The sequence below is a fragment of the Aulostomus chinensis genome, chromosome 21, assembly GCF_037954235.1.
Source record: "Aulostomus chinensis isolate RoL2024-O1b breed Wild chromosome 21, RoL_Achi_v1.0, whole genome shotgun sequence".
NCBI classification, from domain to species: Eukaryota; Metazoa; Chordata; class Actinopteri; order Syngnathiformes; family Aulostomidae; genus Aulostomus; species Aulostomus chinensis.
This window is the reverse complement of record NC_141340.1, coordinates 8679433-8702728: the sequence shown is the minus strand read 5'-3', so window position 1 is coordinate 8702728 and position 23296 is coordinate 8679433. Positions and strand designations below refer to the sequence as shown.

General features: G+C 42.8%; 2 protein-coding genes across 2 annotated transcripts; both read right to left on the bottom strand.

The window, feature by feature from the left end:
* Positions 1-3282: 3282 nt before the first annotated feature.
* bdh1 (3-hydroxybutyrate dehydrogenase, type 1) lies at positions 3283-7027 on the bottom strand. Its single transcript, XM_086190808.1, has 5 exons — positions 6758-7027; positions 6495-6605; positions 5662-5803; positions 5436-5588; positions 3283-4350 (listed from the first exon to the last, which is right to left on the bottom strand). The coding sequence occupies exons 1-5, from the start codon at positions 6968-6970 to the stop codon at positions 3884-3886; spliced, it is 1086 nt and encodes a 361-aa protein (XP_086046934.1). The 5' UTR covers positions 6971-7027; the 3' UTR covers positions 3283-3883.
* A 1194-nt stretch (positions 7028-8221) lies between these two features.
* Positions 8222-22612, bottom strand: gyg1b (glycogenin 1b). The gene is made up of 7 exons (XM_086190809.1): positions 22455-22612; positions 19997-20132; positions 19697-19871; positions 19452-19614; positions 11899-12025; positions 9370-9586; positions 8222-8874 (listed from the first exon to the last, which is right to left on the bottom strand). Exons 1-7 carry the CDS (start codon positions 22459-22461, stop codon positions 8725-8727), a joined length of 975 nt encoding a protein of 324 aa, XP_086046935.1. The 5' UTR covers positions 22462-22612; the 3' UTR covers positions 8222-8724.
* Positions 22613-23296: the final 684 nt, after the last annotated feature.

Below are 23296 nucleotides of genomic sequence, written 5' to 3'. Positions count from 1 at the left end.
TCTCCAGGTGATCGACGACGTCTGCCGTGTCTCTGTCAGTTGACCTGAACTGTGAAGCTGCTCACGTTCCCCTTGATCGAGGCTCTGCTGCTACGGAGTCCTGGACGGGTCCCAGAGAGAACATTACACATATTTGGTTTCCTTCAAGTGGATTTATTTGTGGCCGCGAGTTCTGATGTGTCTCATGACTGAGCGAATTTGTTTCATCTGCAGCCATGAGATAAACATTTGGTCAACACTTGGGTTAGTTATATCTTGTGGCCTCACATTAACTAAGTTGAGTGAACTAGTTCTATGGAACCCAAGACAGAAACACTGGCCATGTTCTTGATGGCCCCTCCAGCTCTCCGTAGGCTGCAGTACAAATACTCAAGAGTGTCAGTAGTGAAGAAGTAACATTCCAGGGTGAAAGGTCGGGGTGTAACCACAATTGTGCTTCTAAACACGTCTCTGTCCGCCTGCTTCCTCTTCAGTTTTGGTCTTAAATCTAAAACACACACACACACAAAAGTTCAGTTTAACTTTGCAGCATATTTGTGTCCTCCATCTTGTTTTTGGCTGCTGCGGTAGACAGGATTTGTGTTTGATGTCACTTTGTACGCCCACTCCCCTGACTGGCTTCTGTCGCTGCCAGCGCTCCTAATCAAACACCATCATTTTAGTGAAATTCCCTGCTCCTCCTACCCTCCCACCCCCACCCCCGTCTGACCTCAGCGCTGCATCTGCAATATTACGCAGCATTAAAGCGACACACATCGCGCGCCCCAATTTGAGGGATTTTTGTAGGATTTTAATGTGCCTTCAGTTTTCTGTCTACCAAAGGTTTAGAGGTTGTGTTCCCACCCCCCTACCCCACCCCACCACACACACGCACACACACACACACACACACACACACACACACACACACACACACACACACACTGTTCTTCCCACTTGGGCTGCATGCTATTTGGTTAAAGCTTTGCATGTGTGCGTCAGCAGAGTGCGATTAGTGTGAGTCTCCAAACATCCTCATAGGTGAAGGTATTTCCTCATCCAGCACTCAACTTTGACATCAGCTGATTTCTTTTTTTTTTTCTTCCTTTTTTCCACCCCTTTTTTTTGTGTGTGTGAGGAGGGGGTCGTGCATCAAACGCCCATTGTGTCGTATCAAGTGTCCTTACCATAGCTGACTACATCCAGTATAACAGTGAATGCCGACATACGTGTACTATTCCAACTCTTACGTGCTGATTCCAGAACCATAAACACGGGTGATGATGTCATCCGCCCGACACCTCATGTGTGAGCACCTCCAGTTGTCGTGAAGGAACGGGATGGAAACTAGCTCGTCCGTACTTCATCGAGTGTAAGACGTTCACCTTTTGCAGTTTAGCGACTTAAATATGTAAAAAGAAATAAATAAATAAAAAACCCTCCTAACTTAATGTTCTACTTGATATTCAAATACAGAAACACAGCACCTCCCTGCATAGATGTTGTTAGAACCTGGGAATTTGGGGTTTTTGTACACTTTATGGAGGCTGCATGAGCTGATCCTTTTAGCTGTACAGAAGAAATCTGCTTACAAACACACACACACACACACACACACACAGTCAGTTGGGACAAATGTTATCAAGAGTGTGTTTTCGTGGACTACAGTGCAGCTGGAAGCCTGACGTCCGTCTCCAAGTGTCTTGTCAGATAATATTGCGAACAAATGGCCGGTGTCGGTGCTGCTTCCATTTCTATGGTGTTCTTTGTCTCACTGAGCTTTGTTCTTGTGTAGGAGAAGAAAGAGAGAGAGAGAGAGAGAGAGTTGACAGATCCGTGCTGTGGAATGAAAAAGAGAAGGAAGAGGCAGTGCTGTGAAATTTAATGTCATGCTCTTAATACTGTTTTTATGGAGGGGAGAAGGTCTTCAGGTGTAATGACTTAGAAGAGTTTATTAGAGTGTTGAAAAGACGTAATAAACGACATAAAAACCTTGCTGGTGCGTGTTTGGTTTTTTTTCTGTCCAGAGAAAAACAACAGAAACGCTCTCTCTCCTCGCGTTTGCCTCCGTCGAACTCTGCTTTCACTCTTTCTTTTTTTAAAAAAAAAAGGGGTGAACAGTGTCGGATTTTTGCGGAAGCAATCTTGTGTCGACGCTCGCTCACACATTCTCTGTGTAAACACAAGCTATGATGATATTCCACATCTTGTACATCCTGGAAAAAACAAATTTTGTGAATGAGAAGGGAAAGTAAAGCAACATTTTTCTTTAAAATGTTGGGAAAAGCTCCTAAATCCTATTGGATGCTTGCTGGTCACTGAAGAGGAGACTCGGAGCGTGGATATAAATATCAGCCTTTTGTTTAGATGGAGGTCAACGAGAGGTTTAAATTAAACCACTGTGGTTTAGTTAAGATCCAGTGAGAAAAATCTCTTGATTGATGTTGATGTACTTCAATATATGTTTCGGTTGTAAATATTAGTCCATGTTCATGGTAACCAGTATTCCATGATTTTCGTCCCTGTGAGGAAACATTTCATGACCTCAAACTCCCGGAAAAATGCCGGTATCGAAAAATAATACAGGAAAAAAGAAAAATCCAATCAAAGTGGACGGACGGGCAGGCGGTTTGACGCTTTAACTTGTTTTAAACTGAGATCAGTGTTGATATGCAGGCATTTCTGAAGTAAGAGTCCATCCAAAAAAAAAATTTTAAAGTTAAAAAAAAGAAGAAAAGAAAAAGTTTCCAGGCCTGGAAAGTATTTTTTTAGATTCATTGATTTTTTTCCCCCAGGATTTTCATGACCACATGAACCCAGACTGTGTTGAACAACGCTGCATGACATAAATTCTAGTTCAATACATGATGGTACATTTTGACTGGCGACCTGTCCAGGGTGAACCCCGCCTCTCACCCGGTCAGCTGGAAAAGGCTTCAGCCCCCCCCCCCCCCCCCCCCCCACCACCAACCCTTAACAGACTGAGCGGTAAAGAAAATCAATGCTTCATTTTGATATAAATTTCTCTTTAGTTTCATGTCTAAACAGAATTTTCGTAAAAACATCCTCTGAATCCTGCACTTTTATTGTTAAAAATGCGTCCGAACCGGTCAGAAGCAGGTTGATGTTGGTTCACGTGTGCTTTGGACCAAATGTGATCATAATGCTGCTTAAATTAAGAAATTAACTTTATGTGACTAGGCAGAAACGTCAGCAGCACCGCTTCTCTTGTGTGATGCATTACTGCCCCCTGGTGGCGATTCGTGATATTACTTTAAGATACAGAAGAACTCCCAGCACAAGTCAAATTTTGGTCACTTTATTTCAAATCATTCCTGAAAAAACAAACAAACAATAAAGTGATTGTAACATGTTCAAAATATATCAACGCTCTATTCATTCATTCTATACACAGAACATTTAAGGTGGGGGTGCTTTTAGGTGGAACATGGCTGTCCAGGAGCCACGCAGGGTCTCATGAGGGACAAAGTGGGCTTGTGTGCACTGTTACGTAACTTCTGGGCTGGTCCACAGTTTTACAGTAGCGGACCCTGGGTTTGTTCCGGAGACCACCACAACAGAACAGCGGGGGGGGGGGGCCTTGAGCTTGAGGGGCCCCAGAGGGCTCAGGAGCTCAGGAGGAGAAGCAGATAAGCAGACAAAGATTGTTTTGTTTCGTTTTTTCTTCTTTCGATGACGTGACAGCAAAAATACTACGATGTCTGGCTGGTTATTACTCATCCTGGAATGAAGTTATGGTTCAAAGTGCAATCATTTACTTCCAGTTTAAAAATCATTAAGGCTGATCAGTGATTTCAAGTGCTGAGGAGGACGTAGCAGAGCCCGCCGCCAGGGCGAGTCTATGCAGGAGCCGCCGACTGAAACGCCGCGAGCGACGTCTCCCTTAAAAGTAGAAGAGGTCGGAGATGGCGGCGGGCAGGTGGGTCATCAGCTGCACTCTGATCCACCAGTGAGGCTCCATGGGGTTGTATCTGGTGTGGGGACGCTTGGACAAGATGGCATCAGTGATGTCATCCAGTACAGGCGCCATGTCCCTCTGTCCGCTGTTGCAGTACGAGCGCATCAGAGCCATGTGGTGCTCAAAGTGGGTTTTCCCGTAGTCGTCCTTTACCGCCACCGGAGCCTCTCTCCACAGCTTGTTGGCGGTCGTGGCTACGATGTCACGGGTCAGGATGCCGGTCGCCACGATGAAGTTTCCCGGTTCGATGATGGACACTTTCACCCCCCAGGCCTTCATCTCGTAGCGGAGGCAGTCAGAAAAGGCTTCCACGCCATATTTGGACACACAGTAGGGGGAGCGCATGATGTTTCCCATCCTGCCGTACATGCTGGCCAGGTTCACCACGCGGCCTGTAGGAGGAAGATCAGGCATCAGATATAAGGCTGCAGCCAACCATCATCATCATCATCATCATCATCGCTTCATCCATAAAATGACCATCAAGACCCCCAGAACTCAACGTGACGCGCCCAAATTGCTTCTTTTGTCTGTTAACAGTCCAAAATCTCTTCATTTTCTGTCATAAATGACAAAAAAAGCAAAAAATAAATACAATTTAAGAGTGAAAGCAGCAAATGTTTGACATTTATGCTTTAAAAAAAGAGGAATAAAGGAGGCTGGAACAAGTAAATATCAAAGACGTTGGCGCGTGACTTTCTTTTTTAAATACAGCAGAACAGAAATGGATCCACCTTTAATTCTGTGTCTCGTCTATGACGGCGCAACACTCAGACGCTGAAACCAGTAATCGATCAACTTCATGACTGCTTGTTCGTGCAGCCAACATATTTGTTGATAACAGCTTTACAAATATTTGCTGTTGTTCTGCAGTTATGATTCAAATCTTTGGTTACTTGCAGCAACAGTTTTCATTTTAAATATTTTCTTGCTGTGAGAAGCTGTTGTTAGCTGCTAGTCGCTATTAGCTTTGAGCTAAATGTACGTGGCTGGCTCTTCCTGCATTCTGGAGTCACAAAGAAGTCATGTGAGGGGAGGGAAAGTGTCTTTGTCAGCTTCACAGAAATATTTGTCAGGACTTGAAACACACTTTTTAGCTGACTTTAAATGATAAATCACCGAAGCAAACTAAAAGCCACGGATCGACAGACAGACAGAAGGTCAAGGGTTAAAAAAAAACAGGGTTCCAAAACAGCGTTCCCACTCATCTGCAGCTGTGCTTTATCTTTCATTTTCCCTGAAAGGTCCACGACGGTCCCGCTTTGTTGGGAACCCAAACATTCCGATATCACCTCTCGCCTGCATTCCTCAGAGGAATCACGGGACTAAACTGTTGGGTTTAGCTGCAGCCTTTTTAAATCAAACAGGAATGCTAACAATTCCTTGCGGAGAGGAATGCTGGCGTGCAGAGGTGCATTTCTGGACCGTTGAATAAATTTATGGGTCAAACAGATACAGAGGTGTTCCAGCGGCTGACCTTTGGCCCTGCGAATTAAAGGCAGAACAGCTTTGGTGACCCGGATGGTACCCCACAGGTTGACCTCTGACACTTGCTTGTAGGTGTCCATGGAGGTGAACTCCACTTCTCCGAACGTCGACACGCCAGCGTTGTTGACGACGGCCCACAGACCTGCATCACGCGCACAGAGACCATCAGGAAATCTGGGACTTGCTTACTGAGGTTAGCGGAGACGGTCCTTTACCTCTCTCCGAGTCCTCCAGGTTGTCTGTGATGAACTCCACCGCCTGGTTCACCTGCTCCTCGCTGCAGACGTCCAGCTGCACCACCTTCATGCGATCAGAGTGGAATTCCTCCAGCTCCTTGGCGCCCTCGCCACCTTTCTCCTGCCAGGGAAAACAATTATCCTGTTACGCCAACTCGGGACATTAAGACTGCGTTCACACCGCAGGTCTGTTCTCAGCCACGTCCATATATGGCCATAGACCAGATACGGGTGTGATTCTCAGTCTGAACAGTTCAATGTGAATTCATGAGGCATTTATATTTTTCAGGATCAGCACTGCCAACCATGAGGTTTCATTTGTCCTGGCAAATGCAATAAATAAAGAAAGAAAAATAATTAAAATGATGAAAAGTTAACATGGGCCTAATTATCAACAATATAAAATACTTTTGAATATTATCCAAAAAATATTATTTATGCCATTTTGTGTTTTGGAACTGTAAAAATTGTCCAAAATTAATTTGAATTTTCATCATGTAATCAGGCATCATACAACATAACCAGGTAGCTAGTATTACTACTAGGCGAAGGGGTAGGGTGGCCCGTTGCCCACAATTTTGTTTTTTTGGCCCATCAAGAGAAAAGTTTGCCCTCTCCCAGCTGAGGAGCAATGTGTCATGATTCTAGCCAACATGGGTCAAGTGTCCTAATTTAAGCCCAAACCTCAGCTCACTTTGACCAACCTCAAACATATCTCTTTCAGCTTCACGGCGGTCAGAGGTCAGCTACAGGGATTTGCCACAGGGTTGTTTCAGACTTGAAGCTGCTGCTACTGCGAGTGTGAATCCTACCTTGAGAAGACACCCAGCAAAGACGACAAACCCAAGTTTGTGCATGTGTTTGGCCAGAGCGTGACCAAAACCGCTGTCACAACCTGTAATGAGAACAGCTTTGCCCTTCACCTGCACAGAACACACGACAGGGTGCTGCTTTATTATGACGCACAGCAGCGTACTTCCTCTGCACGATCACATGTACTTATTACACATTAAGGACTTTTTGAGAGTATTCTGGGATGCGCTGCGCCGTTATTGATCATGTAACGTTCCATTACCTCCACCAGTCCTCTCGGAATTCGAGGCGTCGCCACATACAACACAAAAACTAAATAGAGCAGCACTATGCACTCAGTGACGCTGGTCTCCGGTAAGCCCACCATCCTCATGGCCGCGTTCAGGAGAGCGGGAAGCCCGAAACCCAACAGGACGGTGAGAAGAACCGAGAACGACACCAGAAGCGTCACTCGGAACACGGAGTGCGGAGCCATCTTGACGGAATGGCGTTTACTTTCCAGGCTGGGAGGTCTACATCACTCGCAGCGGGGTCACGGCGGCACGCCCCCCCCCCCCCCCCCCACACACACACACACACACACACACACACACACACCCCCGCCCACCTCTGCACTTTAACGTCTCTAAATATTCCCATGTGTACCTGCAGTACCGCGAGTCGTGTGATGACGTCATGACTTCTTGTTTGTTTTGCCTTTTCTACTGCGCGGCTTCTCTCGTTCTCAGAGACTTCAGCGTCACTTCAGGTCCGCTTTGGTCGAACCCGGAAGTAGAAGACAGGGAAGATATTGGTCCCTTTTCTTGCAGCACTCACTCTTCGACCTTGAGAGCAGCGGCTTCTTCCACTTAAATCCATAGAGAGTGATTGATATATATATAAAAAAATATATATATAAATAAATATATATATAAATATATATATATATTTGTTATATAATTGCTTTTTCCTGGGGGCCCTAACGTGCGAGCCATTGTGACCCCACATCTTGATCAGATATTACTTGCCTGGAAAAATGTTACAGATATTAAATTCATGATTTTACTGATCCCCCCACCACCACCACCACCCAGTTTATTGGACTTTTTAAATCAAATATTTATATTTTGCTTTTAGTATCATCGAAATCAAATTTAAATTTAAATTTAAAAATTATTTCATTGATATTTAATGTCAAGTCCCCCCCCCCCAACTTCAGGATCAAGTGAGTTAGGGAGTCAGTAGCAAATAGTGGGACCTACCTCAAAACTTACATCTAAGTTCAATGCAGCTTCCTGGAGGTTTTTTCTGTCTGGACTCTGAAGGAAGTTATTCAATATCTTTCAGAACTAAATTAGACCACGGGTCTGGTATGATCAGCTTCCTCACTGGACATAAATAGCAATTTCACTTCTAGTCAATTCAAGTCATGGACCTGTAATTTGAAGAACTGTTGAGGGGAGGAAAAAAAAACACCACAAAATACTTTAATTTTTACTTTAATGTTTCCAGATGAAACATTTTGCGTTACAGCAAACATCCTGGTCAACTAGAATACCAGCGAAAAAAAAAGCTACAAACCTACAAAGGAGGTGCGAGTCAAGGGAGAGGATGATGACGTAGGATGGAGAGAGCGAGACACGTAAGGCACATCAGGATCTACTTATATGGTTACATGACCACATTAGGCCACCTTCAGAAGTGCTGTAAACATCTACGGTTAAGTATGTTAAACAGAAGCTGTGAGAAATCAACTTCTGAGGAAAAAAAAAAAAAAAAAACAACAAATGCTCAGAAGACCGCTAGATGACTGCATGGTATAAAAAAAAGAAAAAGACAAAAATGGAGACGGCACAGGTAAGTCACACAGATATAAAAGCTCCATTCATTTCTTGATTTCATCTCTTATTTGAACAAAGACAATTTTAACACAAATGTTTACTGCAAAGACAAAAAGATTTCCTCACGGTGTAACAACACTGTATGATAATAATAGCAGAAACCGATTTATAAGGCCGGCTGAACCAAATAATGGCAGACTTGCATAGACACTTGAGGTCATTCGTAATTAACATTTTTATTTTAACGCTGCCGTCTTTGGAGTGTCTTGGGGTGGGGGTGGGGGGGGGGTCATGCTGGTGGAGGGACTCAACTTGTCTCTAGTTGAGAAAATATTCTTGAAACATCTGGTGACAGTTTATTTAAACTCCAAAGCGCTCTCTCTTTTTTTTTCCAATTCATTTCTCTATTTTATTTCAGAAAACTATCAAGCTTCCGTTTGATATTGTCGAAGGAGTCCCTTCCCATGTAGTCCGCCTGACCTTGCTCCCATTTCTGCTTCCGCTCCTCCGAGGACATCTGGGGTAAGAGCGACTGTGCGTACGATAAGAAGCTCCCCTCCTGAAGAGAAAAAAGAAAATCCCAGTGAGACAAAGCAGGAGGACGGATGAAAACGAGGCTGCGTAAGTTTGTTTTGTGCTAAAATTGGCTTTTTTAAAAAAAAATCCAGCTTAATGTAGCCTTTCTACATTCATAACCGCAGGCAAACACACGCCAAAGCTCTGGTGTGAATTGAGGTCTATGAGTAGCAGTAGCGTTACACAAGGCGCTGACAAAGTGTTATCAGTATCTACAGCAAGAAAAAAAAAAAAAATCCCAGATTCTTCATTCCATACCTGTCCACTTTTACTAGTAACCGTGTCACTGTACTGGAACTTTATCAGATGAATAGGAGGACAGTTAGCAAAAGGAACATCATCCAGAATCAGGAAAAAAAGATCACAATTATAAATGTGAGAAACAACCTGTTTCCAAACATACTTTCCTGAGTGAATATGTAAAGATTAACATCACCAAGTTGCGCCTGGACATTCTAAGTTTGTAACCTTGATTCACCTCGACACATCCGGAGTGGAAGGGCTGGTCTCCATATTGCTCCTGGAGCATTGGCACCACGCTGCTGGAGTACAGGGTCCACCAGTCCAGCAGGAAGGTGGGATGTGTGGAAGCCTCCTGCATGCTCCCTGCGATCTTTCTGGATTTTGGATCAAATGTGTAACTCCATGGCTTGGTGCTCCCGAGGAAATGAACCACCTTGGCATTGCCGCCATACCTGAAATATGTCAGATAATGTATGTGAGATGGAGGCGAACAACTTCACAGCTTCATGACAAATGCTGGATCAGTGTCCTGTCATTTGTGTGTAAGTGTTACAAAATTGGCTGAAAGATGAAGGTTCCTGCGAACATTTTGGTCCGCAAACGCCAACATTGTAGGAAATGCGCATATGTATCTTCCTCTCTGGAGCCGGACATGAAGATAGATTCCCTTTCCTCTTCTGTGGGTGCATTACAGAACCGAGACCAACAGAGACAAGCTGAATGCTAGCTAGCTTAGCAAAATGAAGGGTAGTGGAGGGGCAGGTTAGCATACCCCCATTTTGCCTGTTCATCTGCAAACACCTGTTGATTCTCTGTGTATTCTGGTTCGAATAGATCAGGTTCAGGATCTTGGTTTGTACTCCTCCTCTCTTACAAGGTCAGACATTATTAGTCGAAGCAGTTGCTCTTGTAGTCGTCAAAAAACAATTTTGTTTAGTTGGACGAAGGTGCAACGGCGCCCTGTCAGGAGAGTAGTTCTGACAAAGTGTCGTCTCATTCATCCTCTTCCCCTTATTCCTTTCGATTAAGGGTCGCGGGGGGGCTGGAGGCTATCCCAGCATCTACAGGCGAGAGGCGGGGTTCACCCTGGACAGGTCACCAGTCCATCACAGGACCAACACACAGAGACGAACAACCATTCACACTCACAGTCACACCTACGGTCAATTTAGAGTATCAATCAGCCTTCTGATTAAGTGTTTAATTCAAAAATAACAATGTCTCATAATTTTACATTGTCTTTTTTTTTGTATGTGTACTTGCTAATCCTGGGTATCACTTCCCAAATGTTAGCATTCACTGAGCTAAGCTAACTAACAGTTTGCTGGTCAAGCTACCTCATTCCCACACAGAGGGGGGAAGGGTAACATGTTGTCTGGCTTTGAGGATGGACATAAAGTCTATTTCCCAATAATTTGGTGAGTTCCTTTAACAAAAAAAACAAAACATTCATAAACACTTTTTGGATATTACATTATTCTGTCATTGTCAAAATCCATTCATTGAAGGAATTTTTCTTTTTAACAGCAAACTTTAAACTGATTTTTCAAGGCTGCCTTCTATTTTTGTGTATTGTTCTCCACTCATTTTCTATTAGCAACAACGCTGACCGTATTAATTTAGATTGTGTGTTTTGGCAGACCGCAAGTACACACAAACAAACCTGCATCTGTCCTTGTGTGTACTGCCAGAGCCACCACTACTGCTGACAACTACCAAGGAGTAAACACATCATTATCGTCCACGTCATTCTATTTTGGTTGCCAGGAAACACAAAACCTAAGAGCCTGTTGATGAGGTTTGTTTCTATGAGTAGAGGTTTAGGGGATAGAAGGGGGCACAGGGGGGTTTAAGAGTGGGTGCACAATGACCAGACTAGGGGGCCAACATAAAAGATCTTTAAATAAACTTCTATTCCAGGGTTTGGTATCAGCTGTTGGAAGCTCGGGGTGGAAACCCTACCCTGAGCTGAGGCTGGGGAACGCCAAGGCAGAGCCACTGGAATCTTTCTGCTCATCTTGCTGGAAACCTGATGTCATGTCACCGTTGGCTACACAATCATGTGCTTTTACATCTGCTTACACTTTGCATGTCACAGATTTCACTCTCATGGACAGACACTGGTACAAACTGTCCTATGAAAGTTTAGAATGATTTAGAAAATAGTAGTTCAATGTTTCTAACCTACCCCAGGTACATACCAGACTGAAATTAGGTGTAAGTGCTGTTTTGTTTTGTTTTTTTCGAATCATGCTAATTCTCACTTTCAGTACTAATGTGAGAATATTTCCCGGTAGCAGTCAGTATAATGTACACTACTTGTGTGTAGCGCATGTCTTTTAACCGTGAATGACCATCATGATGTTGTGCCACTGCTAAATCAACCCAGAAAACATTTCACTGAAGGGTTAGGGCTAGGGTTAGGGTTCATCTGAAAATAATGGCACTTACTGAAGCGTTTCACACTCAAACTTTCAACCATTATGAGTTCACCATCCAGGTACTCGTGTCCCCTGCTGTCAGTCAAAGTGGATCTACTTGTGGCCATTCTAGGTTCATTTCTTCATCACCCGTTTTGTTTGAGAAATGAAGGCTACTGCAGTTTAAAATGCGGATGTTACAATGTCAGTAAATTTGAGTAAAATACTGAGGTACCCTGTAATCATGGGTCAGACAACCACAGACGTGGCGGCGGTGGTGGGGGTGGGGGTGGGTTCAAAATGATACCAGTCCAGTACGAACAGGACTTAGGGTTACAACTTACTGTTTGAAAGCTGGAAGGTAAGTGTAGATGGCTATGCTACTGAGGTTGTAGATGAAGGGGAGGTGTTTTGATATGTCTGCTGTTGACCAGTCACTGAAGAAGCCGTTCAGAACACCTTGGTCTCCTCCTGCAACAGAGAAGAAAACAGGGTGATGCATGATCATTATGGCCTCTGGAAAAGGTCCCAGAAATTTGACAAATCTGAAGTTTCAGACAAAAAAAAAAAAGCTTCTGAAGAGGTTTTACAATTTCAACAGAGTCATCTTTGCATGATCGTTCTCTGGCATTTCCATCCCTCTGAGCTGAGTTTAGCTTTCGCTGTGCCCCATTTTATTTCCTTCCAAATCTCAAGACATTGGGTTTTAAAGGTTTGCTTAATAGGAATTGAAAATTCTTTTTTATTTCTGCATGCATTAATGATGCTAGAGCCACTTTAGCTCATAAAATGAGCAGAATGTTTTTATCCGGCTAAATGCGTGACTGAAGCCAACAAGGAAACGCCAGGTGAGAGTACAGTTAAACCGTTGTACACCTGCCACCACCTCTCTCCACATGCATGCGTCTATATTAGTCAGCACTTCGTGGGATTGAAATTATCCTGCACATTCTGAGCACAAGGCCAGATTTCCTTCGAACGTCTGTCACACACACACACACACACACACACACACACACACACACTCGATAGGCTTGCCTCACTGAAGCACACCCTACCATGTCATACATGTACGTATGCAGTGTGATTTACAGTAGCCACACGGAAGCCTGAAGAGACATTATGTCCTGAACACGTCTGTCACTTGTGCATGACTGTTGACATACTACTCTCTGCTGATGGCAAAATATCAAAGATCAGCAAAGACCGAGCTATATATACTGTATATATAAAGGCTGGGGACTTGTGGCTAATCTGCCACAGTGCTGAGAATGTCCAGCGATATTTGACAAAGATTGATAGTCGACTCTGATGCATGGTAACACGCTAAGCGTTCCTCAAGGCCGCAGCTTCTGTAGCTCATTAACAGCTCAAGATGCATGGTTTGATTTATCAGTTGTGTCTCAACTGTTTTATACTGCCATCGTTCAGTAAAGTTAAGCCTTTGAGTTCTTGATTTCACACCCACACCAATGAAATATTATATTATTAGTAGTAAATATTATCAATGAAATTAGTTTAAAAATAAATAACAGAACCACACCGCTAGGCTGCACCGGCCATTGATTAAAAAATGTAGAGGTGTCAGAGGTTCTTTAAATCAGCATTCTTTCTCGTGGCCAGTAGGGGGCGAAAGCAGTGGTTGCTTGAATACATTTGACTGAGACTGAGAAAAAAATCTGTAGGAGAAATGACCCTACTGATGACCTGGGACATTTTACTTAAGAGAATAAGTGGAATGCTTCATCTTGCAAGATTGTCCTCTTACAAACCCACGACCCTTGCATTTTCTCAAGGACATGTCTTACCCAGAATGGTGCTCAACCCAAACTGTTCTCCGCGGTGAAACAAACAAGAAACACAGACAGCAGTTACCCAGCTGAACAGATGGATCATCTGCCTCTAAAAATATGAATACGTTTTTCTAAAAACGTGACAAACAGCTACAAAACCAAAAATGTTCTTAGCAGGCCTTGGTAGTAGGACAGTGTTTACTAGTACTCCATGAAGGGCCACCCTAAGGACCTTGGACTGGTTCTGCAATGCGTGTTTTGTTTTTTTTAACTCTCTAATGGTTCCCTCTAACATTAAAGGACAAAAACCTGAGAGACCTTCCTCAGTATCTATGAGCAAAGCATTTAGGGGCGGATCTGGGAGTCCAATGGCTTCACGGTCTAAATCACCAGTTTGGGGTACAGCATGAGTTTGAGTCAGGGTCCAGTTCTGAGCACAAGGTTTTAAGTCATGGCGATCTTGTGAATGACAAGTTGCATTTATCCAAATTATTGTTATTAAATCAACAAGCCTCCATTTATTTCTTCATTTATTTCCATGTCAGCATGCAAATGTGAGCTGTGTTATCAACTGCCAGAGTGAACCTTTACAAGAACCACTTGCACTCTGTCCCAAACTAAGAAATGAAAAGACTATTATTTGAGATTTGGCCTTCCAGGAGGAGCTGTAAACACAACAGTGTCACCCTAAAAAGTTGGTATGGCAACGTATTAGCAAACAATCGCCCATTTATGAGTAGAACTGGAGCACCAGCAGCATTCATTTGGATCTGAGTCTGGGAGCCAACTCTTGAGCGCAAGTCCAAAATTCACTCTCCAGTTAGCTATGATTCCTCCAACTCCTGAGGTAAATATCTGGCTCAGTGTTCACACACTAGTCATTAACTTTGTCTGCTGTTTGCTGCTGGGCTTGTAGTTTACGGTTGTTCTATCAGAGCCTCTTTGTTGAAAACAGCCGCCTTGGAACAACACTGGTGACTGATGATGAATCCAAACACAAGTGGCCCGCCGCAAAACCTAAAACCATTGGCAGTAAGACCCTAAGAGACTCAGCAGACTGAAGAAGAACTGTTGAGCCGAGTGATGATTACCACCAAACCCTTTTCCATTACGTACAGTCATTTGATCAATGATAAATATAGAAATACTGATTAGTGCAGCTTTAATCTCACGGAAGTACAAGTGGAAAGTCCAGACTTAATTTCATATCAAATACTTTTTCGGATGAACTCATGAACGTCCTGAAGGCTTTGAGACCTCAGGGAGACGTTACAATCATCCAGTCTGAGTAGAACGACATCAGATTTGTGTTTTTATGATCCATCCTTAAATTTTAAGAGTAATTTCATATGCTTTTCAGCTTAATTCATAACAATTAACACGACATGTAGGATGACATTTACTTGATAGTGAATAAAAAATGCACCAGTACTACACTGTAAATCTTATAGCACAAAATACCTGCCAGTGAGGGTGTGACCTACACTACTAAGAGTTGTTTTTTTTCCTTTATTATAGTGTGCAGTCAGATATGTAGTTGGTAGTGTTTCCTTGTTAATGTTCTTTATTTGTCTATAAAACAAAGGCTTGCATGACAAGCAACAGCTGTTGATTTGGGATATATAAATATATATGCAGAGCATCATTTTTAGACCCAAAGGGGCAAAGACCTTATTGTGTCTATTGCATTTCTTTCTTCCTTTATTATTCCGTCACTTTAGACCTCAATTTGACCTCAACCTAAAAATGCTCAAAAACTCACCAAATTTGTCACACACATCAGGTCTGGTGAAAAATTTGATAAGATGTAAAAATGAACCCCCAAATTGCCAAAATGTGCTCCAACTAAGTATCTAAAAAGGGGCACCACGGCTCGTAGAAATGTCATGGAGACATTGAACCAAAACTCAATTTTCGTCTTATCAAGACCTACAAATCATAGACCAACACCCCTGAGCTAAATCCAACAGGAAGTCCACGATATGTACATTAACATGACTTATGACACTGTGCTGAACAAAGGTTGTTAAAAACTTTGTAATAACTCAAACAGTTTGGATTCTGTATGCCCCGAAAGTTGCTGTGCCACATTGCACCTTACAATGTAAACCAATGGGGAGGCAATCTCTGGACATATACTTCGTGTCAAACTGAGGCTTCTGACATCAAAACTATAAGTCTGACCACCTTCCGACCTGTATCACCGGATTCAGGACAAATCTTCCGACTAAATGCGAATTCTAATGTAAGATTTGGACAAAGTCATGGGATTCATGAGGATATTTTACAAGAAGAGTACTCTAAAGTCCTCATCAAACTGACAGGGCAAAGGAAGGAGGGGGGTGGGTGAAATGAGAGCTGTCAGCCCAGGTCTGAAAACATCTACATGCCTGTGACCGAAGCCCTTTGTCTGTGCTGCACCCCGACGCCCGCAAGGGTATGAAGCCCCGTTCAACGCTGCTTACAGCTTTAGTTCAGTACTGAATCAGTAGTGAACAGCGCTTAATTGTCTTTAGTCCTCACAGATTAGGTCCAGGTGTGTTTAGCTTTGGTGAGCAGCTACAGGTGTGTCTCCCAGTATATAAGTAGTGTCCTCACACTGTTGTGTAAGACTGGAGGATGCAGTTGAAATGTTAATGGACGCAGTACAGCTTCTGTATCTGGAGCTTGAGGTGGCAGTATCTTTTGCTCCTGTACTGCTGCCTTGCTATATTGTCAATTTTAGTAATGTCTTGACATTAAAAGATCTCCATAAAAGAACAACCTGATGTTGGAAACATGTAGGAGAGATTCAAGCCTTTCTTCACCTCTATAGCTGGAAAAGGGCAAATTTTTTTTTAATTAAATAGTTTGACTGACATTTCAATTATTTTCATCCATACATTTTCTGCACTCACACTGGTGGCTTGAATTCATGTTACCCTCTGTGTTAATGCTCATTTTTTTAAAAGTTGGCACATGATTTGCCTGAGGACCCAGGGGCCTGTCTAGATGGTTGGCTGGACAACCACTTGTTCTTGCTCAATTTGGCCAGTTTAGAATCAGGGCAGCTCATGTTGGTGGATTACATAAACACAGAAAGTAGGAGACAGTTTGGGGTGCAGGGATATTTTGCAATGCTAACTAGGTCGGCAGCTACGATTGAGCTCATCATCTCCTCTTTAACTAACCAGTTTATTCCAGAACCATTGGAACATGTAGTTCTGAGGCTAAAACACAAGTTCATTGACTATTCATGTTGAATTGTATCACTTACATGCCCTGGAGTAAGTCTGATTTTAGACTAGGCGTTGTTTCCTAGACAGTAAATCTGAACTGTATACTGTGTGACTGCTTTGAAACAACACAACTAGCTGCTGTTTGTCTGAACCCACAGCCTCCACGGGGGATTTTAACTTAATACTGGGTGGGTATCTTCATTTTGATGGGCACTGCAAAACACAGAAAGAATGTGCATTGCACTCTGCCAGTTTGCCTTGGCACCAGGCAGCGCTGGACCCACAATGGCAGAGATAGAGCTGTCTGGGTTCAACCACAGAGACTTGTTTTTCTTGTTGTCTTCCCTCCTTTTTAATATCATCCACGAGTTGCATGTGTACATCATGTATCCCTCATACTTGAGCAGAGCAGAAATGCTAAAAGGTCAAAGCGACTTCAACTCATGCCCCAATGCACATGAAAAGACTCTTGGTGGCTATAAATAAGACAGCTGTAGCTCGTACAACAGCCATCGGCGATACAGACTCTGGCTACGCATTACAATATTAGATTTTCAAGTATGATTTAATCGACCAGATGCTTGAGCTTCCATTGAGGTTCATTACAATACTTTGTTCTGTTTGGCTGTGGTTGTGATGACAGACGTGTAAACCAAAACTAGCGACAGCCAGAACGCGTTTAGCACATGAAAGCATCAGCCGCTACTAAGCAAACAAATTGTTTTTTCCAATGAACTCTCTGATGGGATTGCAGGGCAGCTTGGCATTTAATGTTGAAAAGGGTTCACTGAAGCTAACATTAACAAGCCGGGGTGCGAGCTGCATGATTTGTTCATACTATGACAGATCCCTTTGTTTGCTACCATTCTCTGGATGTTACAGGATCATGTTAAAACGGATATGCAAGCTTTTATTTCAGAAGGAGGACCTTGAAATTTTTCTACCTTGACGTTGTTCTTAGTGGAGTTAAAATTCAGTGTAACCTGAGTTCAGATGCCTTTAGACAGAATCGCACAAACCTGATCCATGAACAAACCAAGTCTGGCGCTTAGGTTGTGTCTTAATCTGTATTTGGTTTACATTTAGTCTTGATGAACACTGACAGCCATGCAAGGCAGAAGAAAAGTGTCGAAAAAAGTAACTGGACCTTGAGCCTGAGGTAAGTTTTTGCCAAAAAGCCAAAGGAGGTCCCTTTGAAACAGATTTGCAAATACAGACAGTAGCAAGAAGTAGAGTTGCTTCAATACCAGTATCAGGGATGTGTGATCAGTATCAACCGGTATGCAACAGTTAACATTTGTTAACCCTGAAGCTGGACCCGGCTATTTTCCAGTTAGCTGGGTTATCTCTTGAAGAACAAACAGGAAATCAATTCACCTCAAAACAGTAGCTTAAGGTTCCACAGGAAGTGTTTGCTACGCGTTGACTAGCAGCAGCTGTTGTATAGTGGCGAGGAATTTCAGGTATGTAATATTAGTTGAACAGAGGTAGCAAAGTGTCAGCAATGTGGCAGTAGATGAGTACAGTTGTAAAGAGCCAAGTCATACAAGTTCTATCAGATCCATGCAGGGTTAATATATGCATGATTTATAAAAATATTAAAAACTGTACTGTACTTATCAAGTCCTTGGTTGTGTTTTTACCTTTGCTATTCAGGAGAAAGCTGGTCAGTGCAGTACATTGTACAGCAAGGTTTTTTTCAGAGGTTAAGTGAGCTCAACTCTGGTGATGTAATACTTTAGCAGGTCCAAGCAGAGTACCGTGAATGAATGCTCTTTCATCGTAAAACGCTGTTTTTATGAACTGGTGAAGGGACAGTTGTAACTTCTTCTGGGAAGTAAAGGTGGTGCATCCTTCCACAGCACCGCATAGGTCTTGACCGAATATCCCCTCAGCCAATCAAATCACTGGATGAAAAGCTCACTGGTCGAGAGGAGGAAGTGTTCAGTAAACCTGATATGGAGCCAAAATGATGACCGCAGTTCACTTGAAGCACATCTCACAGGGAAGGAGCTATTGAATGTCAACCAGTGCTCTGCGAAGAAATACAACCTCTCAAATCTAACCTTCACTCCACCTAAGTGAGCCCCAGTGGGCCAGGGCTAGACACTCATACAGGAGGGCCTTGTCCTGCTCGATAAAGGGCTTACTTAGAGAAAAAGATCAACAAGCAGGGTTTAGCGTCATATTACCAGGAACTCAGTGTTACTCAAAACAGGTCAGAATGTTTGAGTACAACTGAAAAAAGTCACTGACAAGAAAACTCAACCATGTGGTGCACCAAAAACGCTCGCGATTCTAGATCGAAGTCTTAGCAGTTACAAAGCACTCTGAGTACCACTGCTACAATGACCTCGAGTCCCCTGACACATTCATATTCTAAGACCTAATTAAGAACTGCAAGCAGTGATGAGCAGATGGATGTTGAAAAATTATCATTTTTGGATTTTGTAAATATCACCTCCTGTGTCCACTAGGTGGTACTATGACTTAGATTCCAGTTGCAGATGTCTTCAGGCCAGAACTCTCAAACATGTGACATTTGGAAAAGATCTGATTCTGTGGGGTCCAGTTAGGGCACTTTCCTGTTCTGTGTCGAAATATCAATACTGGACGTGTCGCCACGGTAACAGTCAACTCAGAACTCTCACGGTGACCCATCAGCAAGAAGAAGAAAGAAAAAAACAGCTTGGTGGAGGTAAAGAAAAGGGAAAGGTGTATGCTGCTGAATTTTATTGTTTAATTATTATTTACTATGTATATATGCAGATGTCCCAAGTTTGCTGGTTCTATACAACCAAGAGTCTAAAAACCTTATTTGCAGTGGCAAAAGAAATATACAGCCAATCTGCAAATGTCACATTCCACATGTTCCTCTTGGCTTACCGTCAAAGCTGCCATGTTCTGTACTGTACTGCAGCAGTTTTCCGTACGTCTCCAGAGAGGGACGAAAAACAAACACGCCCGAGTTGAAGCAGTCGGGCCAGCCGGGATCAGGAGCAGCTGACAACTCTTCTCTGTCAAACAGCTCATCTATATTTGAGAGCGCCTGTGATGCAGACACAAACAAGTTCAAACAAGTATTCTTGTTACACAACAAGTGCAGCATCTGGAAACTAATTGATTCTCACCAGTGTGTCTGCATCCATGAAAACACACTTGGAATAATGCGTGAGCGTCCAGCAGTGCATTTTGGTGAAGGTGACGCCCAGGTCTGGCCTCTTCATCATCGCCAGGTGTGCTGTGTCCCCGCTGTCCAGCACGTCTACCACCCTCACTTCATCGAAGAGCCTCCTCAGCACAGACCTAAGGGTTCACAACACTCTGAAGTGAATCCATCAACCATCAAAGCAGGAGACAAGACTTGACAGGCACGCAAACAGGTGTGATCGAGAAATGTTGTGCTACAGGTTACAGGTAATACTTCTTACTGGCAAGGGTCTGACACAAGTGGACTGATGAGTGCTACCAGCTTCCTGGAAGTATTGTGGTTGCGCAGGGACGTGGCCAGAACCATGGCTCCCTTAGCATAGTTGTCATTGGTGGCCAACGTCACAAAAGCCTGGTCTGGAGAGGAAAGAAATACAGAATCAACATCTGTTTTCATACAACGCTGGAGAATTTTAGAAATTATTGATTTGATCTGCATAAAAATGAACCATACACACCATATATGATGTGCACAGGTTGCCTTGTCCATCAAGCTACATGCGGTTACCAAAAAAAGTGACACTATTTTAAGGCTGAACCCTCCGTAGATGTGAATACTACAACCTTTTCAAAAGAAAGACAAACTCTCAGTACAATAACCTGACTGATTAAATGCTTTGGCCGATATTGGCTAGAATAGATACTGTCCTGTACAATCAGTGTATATGTCCTCTGACATAAAAACTATAGCTGAAAGGACATAACTCAGAAAAAAAATACATATAAGATACATTAAAAAATTACAAGTACTAAATTCCCACTGAAGCTTGTTGTTCAAGTGTACTGATGTCGTTTGGACAATAAAGTTGTTTTCTAATCTGTCGAATATCCTGCCCCAGTTACATCTTTCTCATAAGTTTTTGATAACATTTGAGGGATCATTGCAAACAGAATGCTGATGTATCATTGTTAAAACTGTTTTAGTCCCTAATATTGGTACCAGGATCAGTCCTACAACTCCCGTCACCTTCCAACCTCGACTTATCACATGAACTGATATTACCGATTGGTGCACTTACAGTACGTCCAATTTATGGGTGCACCTATTGGTCAGCATCAGTTGATGGTGAGGAAACAATGTTGTACATACGGTTTATGGGCTTTTTCAAATGTTTGGGAAGTAAAGAACTATTTCACCATTTCAAATTTACAATGTTTGCATGTGTTTTTCAGTACTTAACAAGTGAACATCATAAAAACTTGATTTAAAACAGGTACTACTGACATCAGTAAATAACAGCTAATAACAGTTTTATTTTGCAGAGTAGTCCCTCCTCTGCACCACCTCCTGTAACGGTAGGTAGGAAAATCTGTTAGTTACCTGCCACATCGTTTATCAGAACAATGACTTGCCTGTGAGAGGACATTAAAACCACCATGATGAAATCCGCATGGCAGCTGAGAGGGATGTGTGGCTACAGTATGAGAGCCAGTATAAATCCCTTGTGGCGTATATTCACTATAACCCCTTGTTAGTGTTCTACCATCAATTGCCAAATAAGGTGATGTGCACTAAATGGTAATCGGGTTCTTTCATTTTGGAAAACTCAGCTCATGAGGATTGCAGAGAAGGGAAAAAAAAAGATCATGTGCCACACCCCCCTTTGACACACACCCCCTTTCCCATTGGTACACCAGAGTTGTGGTAGTCATGCATCTCAGCAAGTAACATATGTAGTTCCAATATGCAATCATACACAGCCCCACACACACAAACACAAAGGCTTTACAACACAGGCTGCCCTCTTCCACTGTGGGTGGGGTACAATTTCAACTATGATTATTATTACACAGATGGGAGTGGTGTTATGGAGAATCATGACACACAGTAGCACAGTGTCTCCACAACTACAATCCAAAATACTCCTCGTTTGCTGCTTTTATTCATTTGAATTTGTAAGCACAGGAGAATTAATTATTTTGCTTGGTAATTCAAACTTCTGCTGTACAGAAAAACATCGTACAAAGGGGCTTCCGTGATTCGGTGGGAGTAAAAGTACCAATAAAACCAGATAAAAAAGTACACAGCTGACTGTCCTGTAAGAAGACGAAGGTTAAAGCATACAAGCATAAACAGAAACACTGAATAAAAGCACAGGTTGCAGCAAAATGTATTTAAAAGTAGTTTGCAATTTTTTTTTAAAAATTATAGATAGAGCAGCAAATGAAAATGTCATAAGTGTACTGGAGTATTTTCTTTTCACATATTGAGCAAAAATAAAGTATTAGAACGAGTACCTCTATTTGCAGTCTAGTTAGTACAGCATGTACTTAGTGACTGTACTTCCACCTACTGTCGGCATGACTCATGTTATAAGAGCGGACCGTAAAGTTGTAGGGGTTAACAGTCAAATGTCAAGTCACAGCGTCGTTTATATATAGCTTCTATATCATCCGTGCTCATCATATTTCTGACAGAGCTAGCTTAAATGTTGTTATGCTATAGCTACGTTAAACAGCGAATAAACACTATAAATGAACGGCTTCTCATTCTGAGACCACAATGAAAATAACGCGGTGTTATTTTCATGACATCACTAAAGTAATTAAAGGGAACCACGAAGCTTTAAATGACCTGGTGTTTCTTCAAACTTTCCAAAACACACATTATTAGCATGCAGGCAGCTCACTTGAGTCTGCGTAGTATCGCGGTATTTGAAGCGTTAAAACGTTACATACCAGCCATGACTGAGGGAGTAAGTCCGAAGCGACTTTGTGGCGTGAAGAAAAGGACTGGGTTTATACTCAGAGGAGGATTTATACCAGCATGACAGTAGCCAGACGCAGCGTCATGTGACGGTGTCCTCCACACACCCACCTGCTCCCTACATGAGCCTCCACACCCCCCGGCAGCAGCGGCGGCGGCGGCAGCGGCGGCGGCAGCAGGTCACGGAGTTCGAGTCTGCACCCATTTGCTTGAATATAATGTTAATGTACACGTTAGTCTCCCCTTAGAACACTCGCAGGGATGTTTATGCGCGTCTGTAAACATTCCTTTTGGTTTTCTCCCGTTTGAAACGCATCAAAAATGCATCATAAGTTAGTTGGACTCCCATCCGCAGTCCTGACCTTTTCAACAACTGTCGTCGAAGTCACCTCACTGGAGTCGTTTTACTCATGATGACAATGCAGAGAATAAATGATGATGATGAGGAGGAGGATGCTGGAGGTGATGAAAGGGGACAAAATGTCCCAGGCTTTGGGTCCTATTTACAGAGCCCTAGAGTGGCCATGTAAAGATATTATTTCTTTGTTTGTTTATTCATTTTGTGAGCAGAGAGAGAGGAATCCATATTTTGAGGCCACCACATATAACTTCCTCCCCTCTTGTGGTCTGAAGGTATAGCTTGTTCCCTCAATTTGTGGCCATGAGATATGTCTTGTGCCTTCCATTGAGTTATTTTGAGGTCACAAAATATAACTTGTTCAGAAATATAGAATAACTTCATGGAAGTTTTGGCCTGAAAATAGATAAATTGAGGAAACACGTCACACAGTGTGTTGTTGTCTTGAAAGAATTA

What these genes read in the sequence shown, in the direction of transcription:
- bdh1 (XM_086190808.1), bottom strand. Translation starts at nt 6,970, where the DNA reads ATGGCTCCGCACTCCGTGTTCCGAGTGACGCTTCTGGTGTCGTTCTCG. An exon ending in TTCCGAGAGGACTGGTGGAG is followed by an intron (nt 6,606 to 6,757) that starts GTAATGGAACGT and finishes TGTTCTGTGCAG; the next exon opens with GTGAAGGGCAAAGCTGTTCT. An exon ending in TTTAATTCGCAGGGCCAAAG is followed by an intron (nt 4,351 to 5,435) that starts GTCAGCCGCTGG and finishes TTCCTCCTACAG; the next exon opens with GCCGCGTGGTGAACCTGGCC.
- gyg1b (XM_086190809.1), bottom strand. An exon ending in TCATGGATGCAGACACACTG is followed by an intron (nt 19,615 to 19,696) that starts GTGAGAATCAAT and finishes TCTGCATCACAG; the next exon opens with GCGCTCTCAAATATAGATGA. An exon ending in TCCACTCCGGATGTGTCGAG is followed by an intron (nt 8,875 to 9,369) that starts GTGAATCAAGGT and finishes TTTTCTCTTCAG; the next exon opens with GAGGGGAGCTTCTTATCGTA.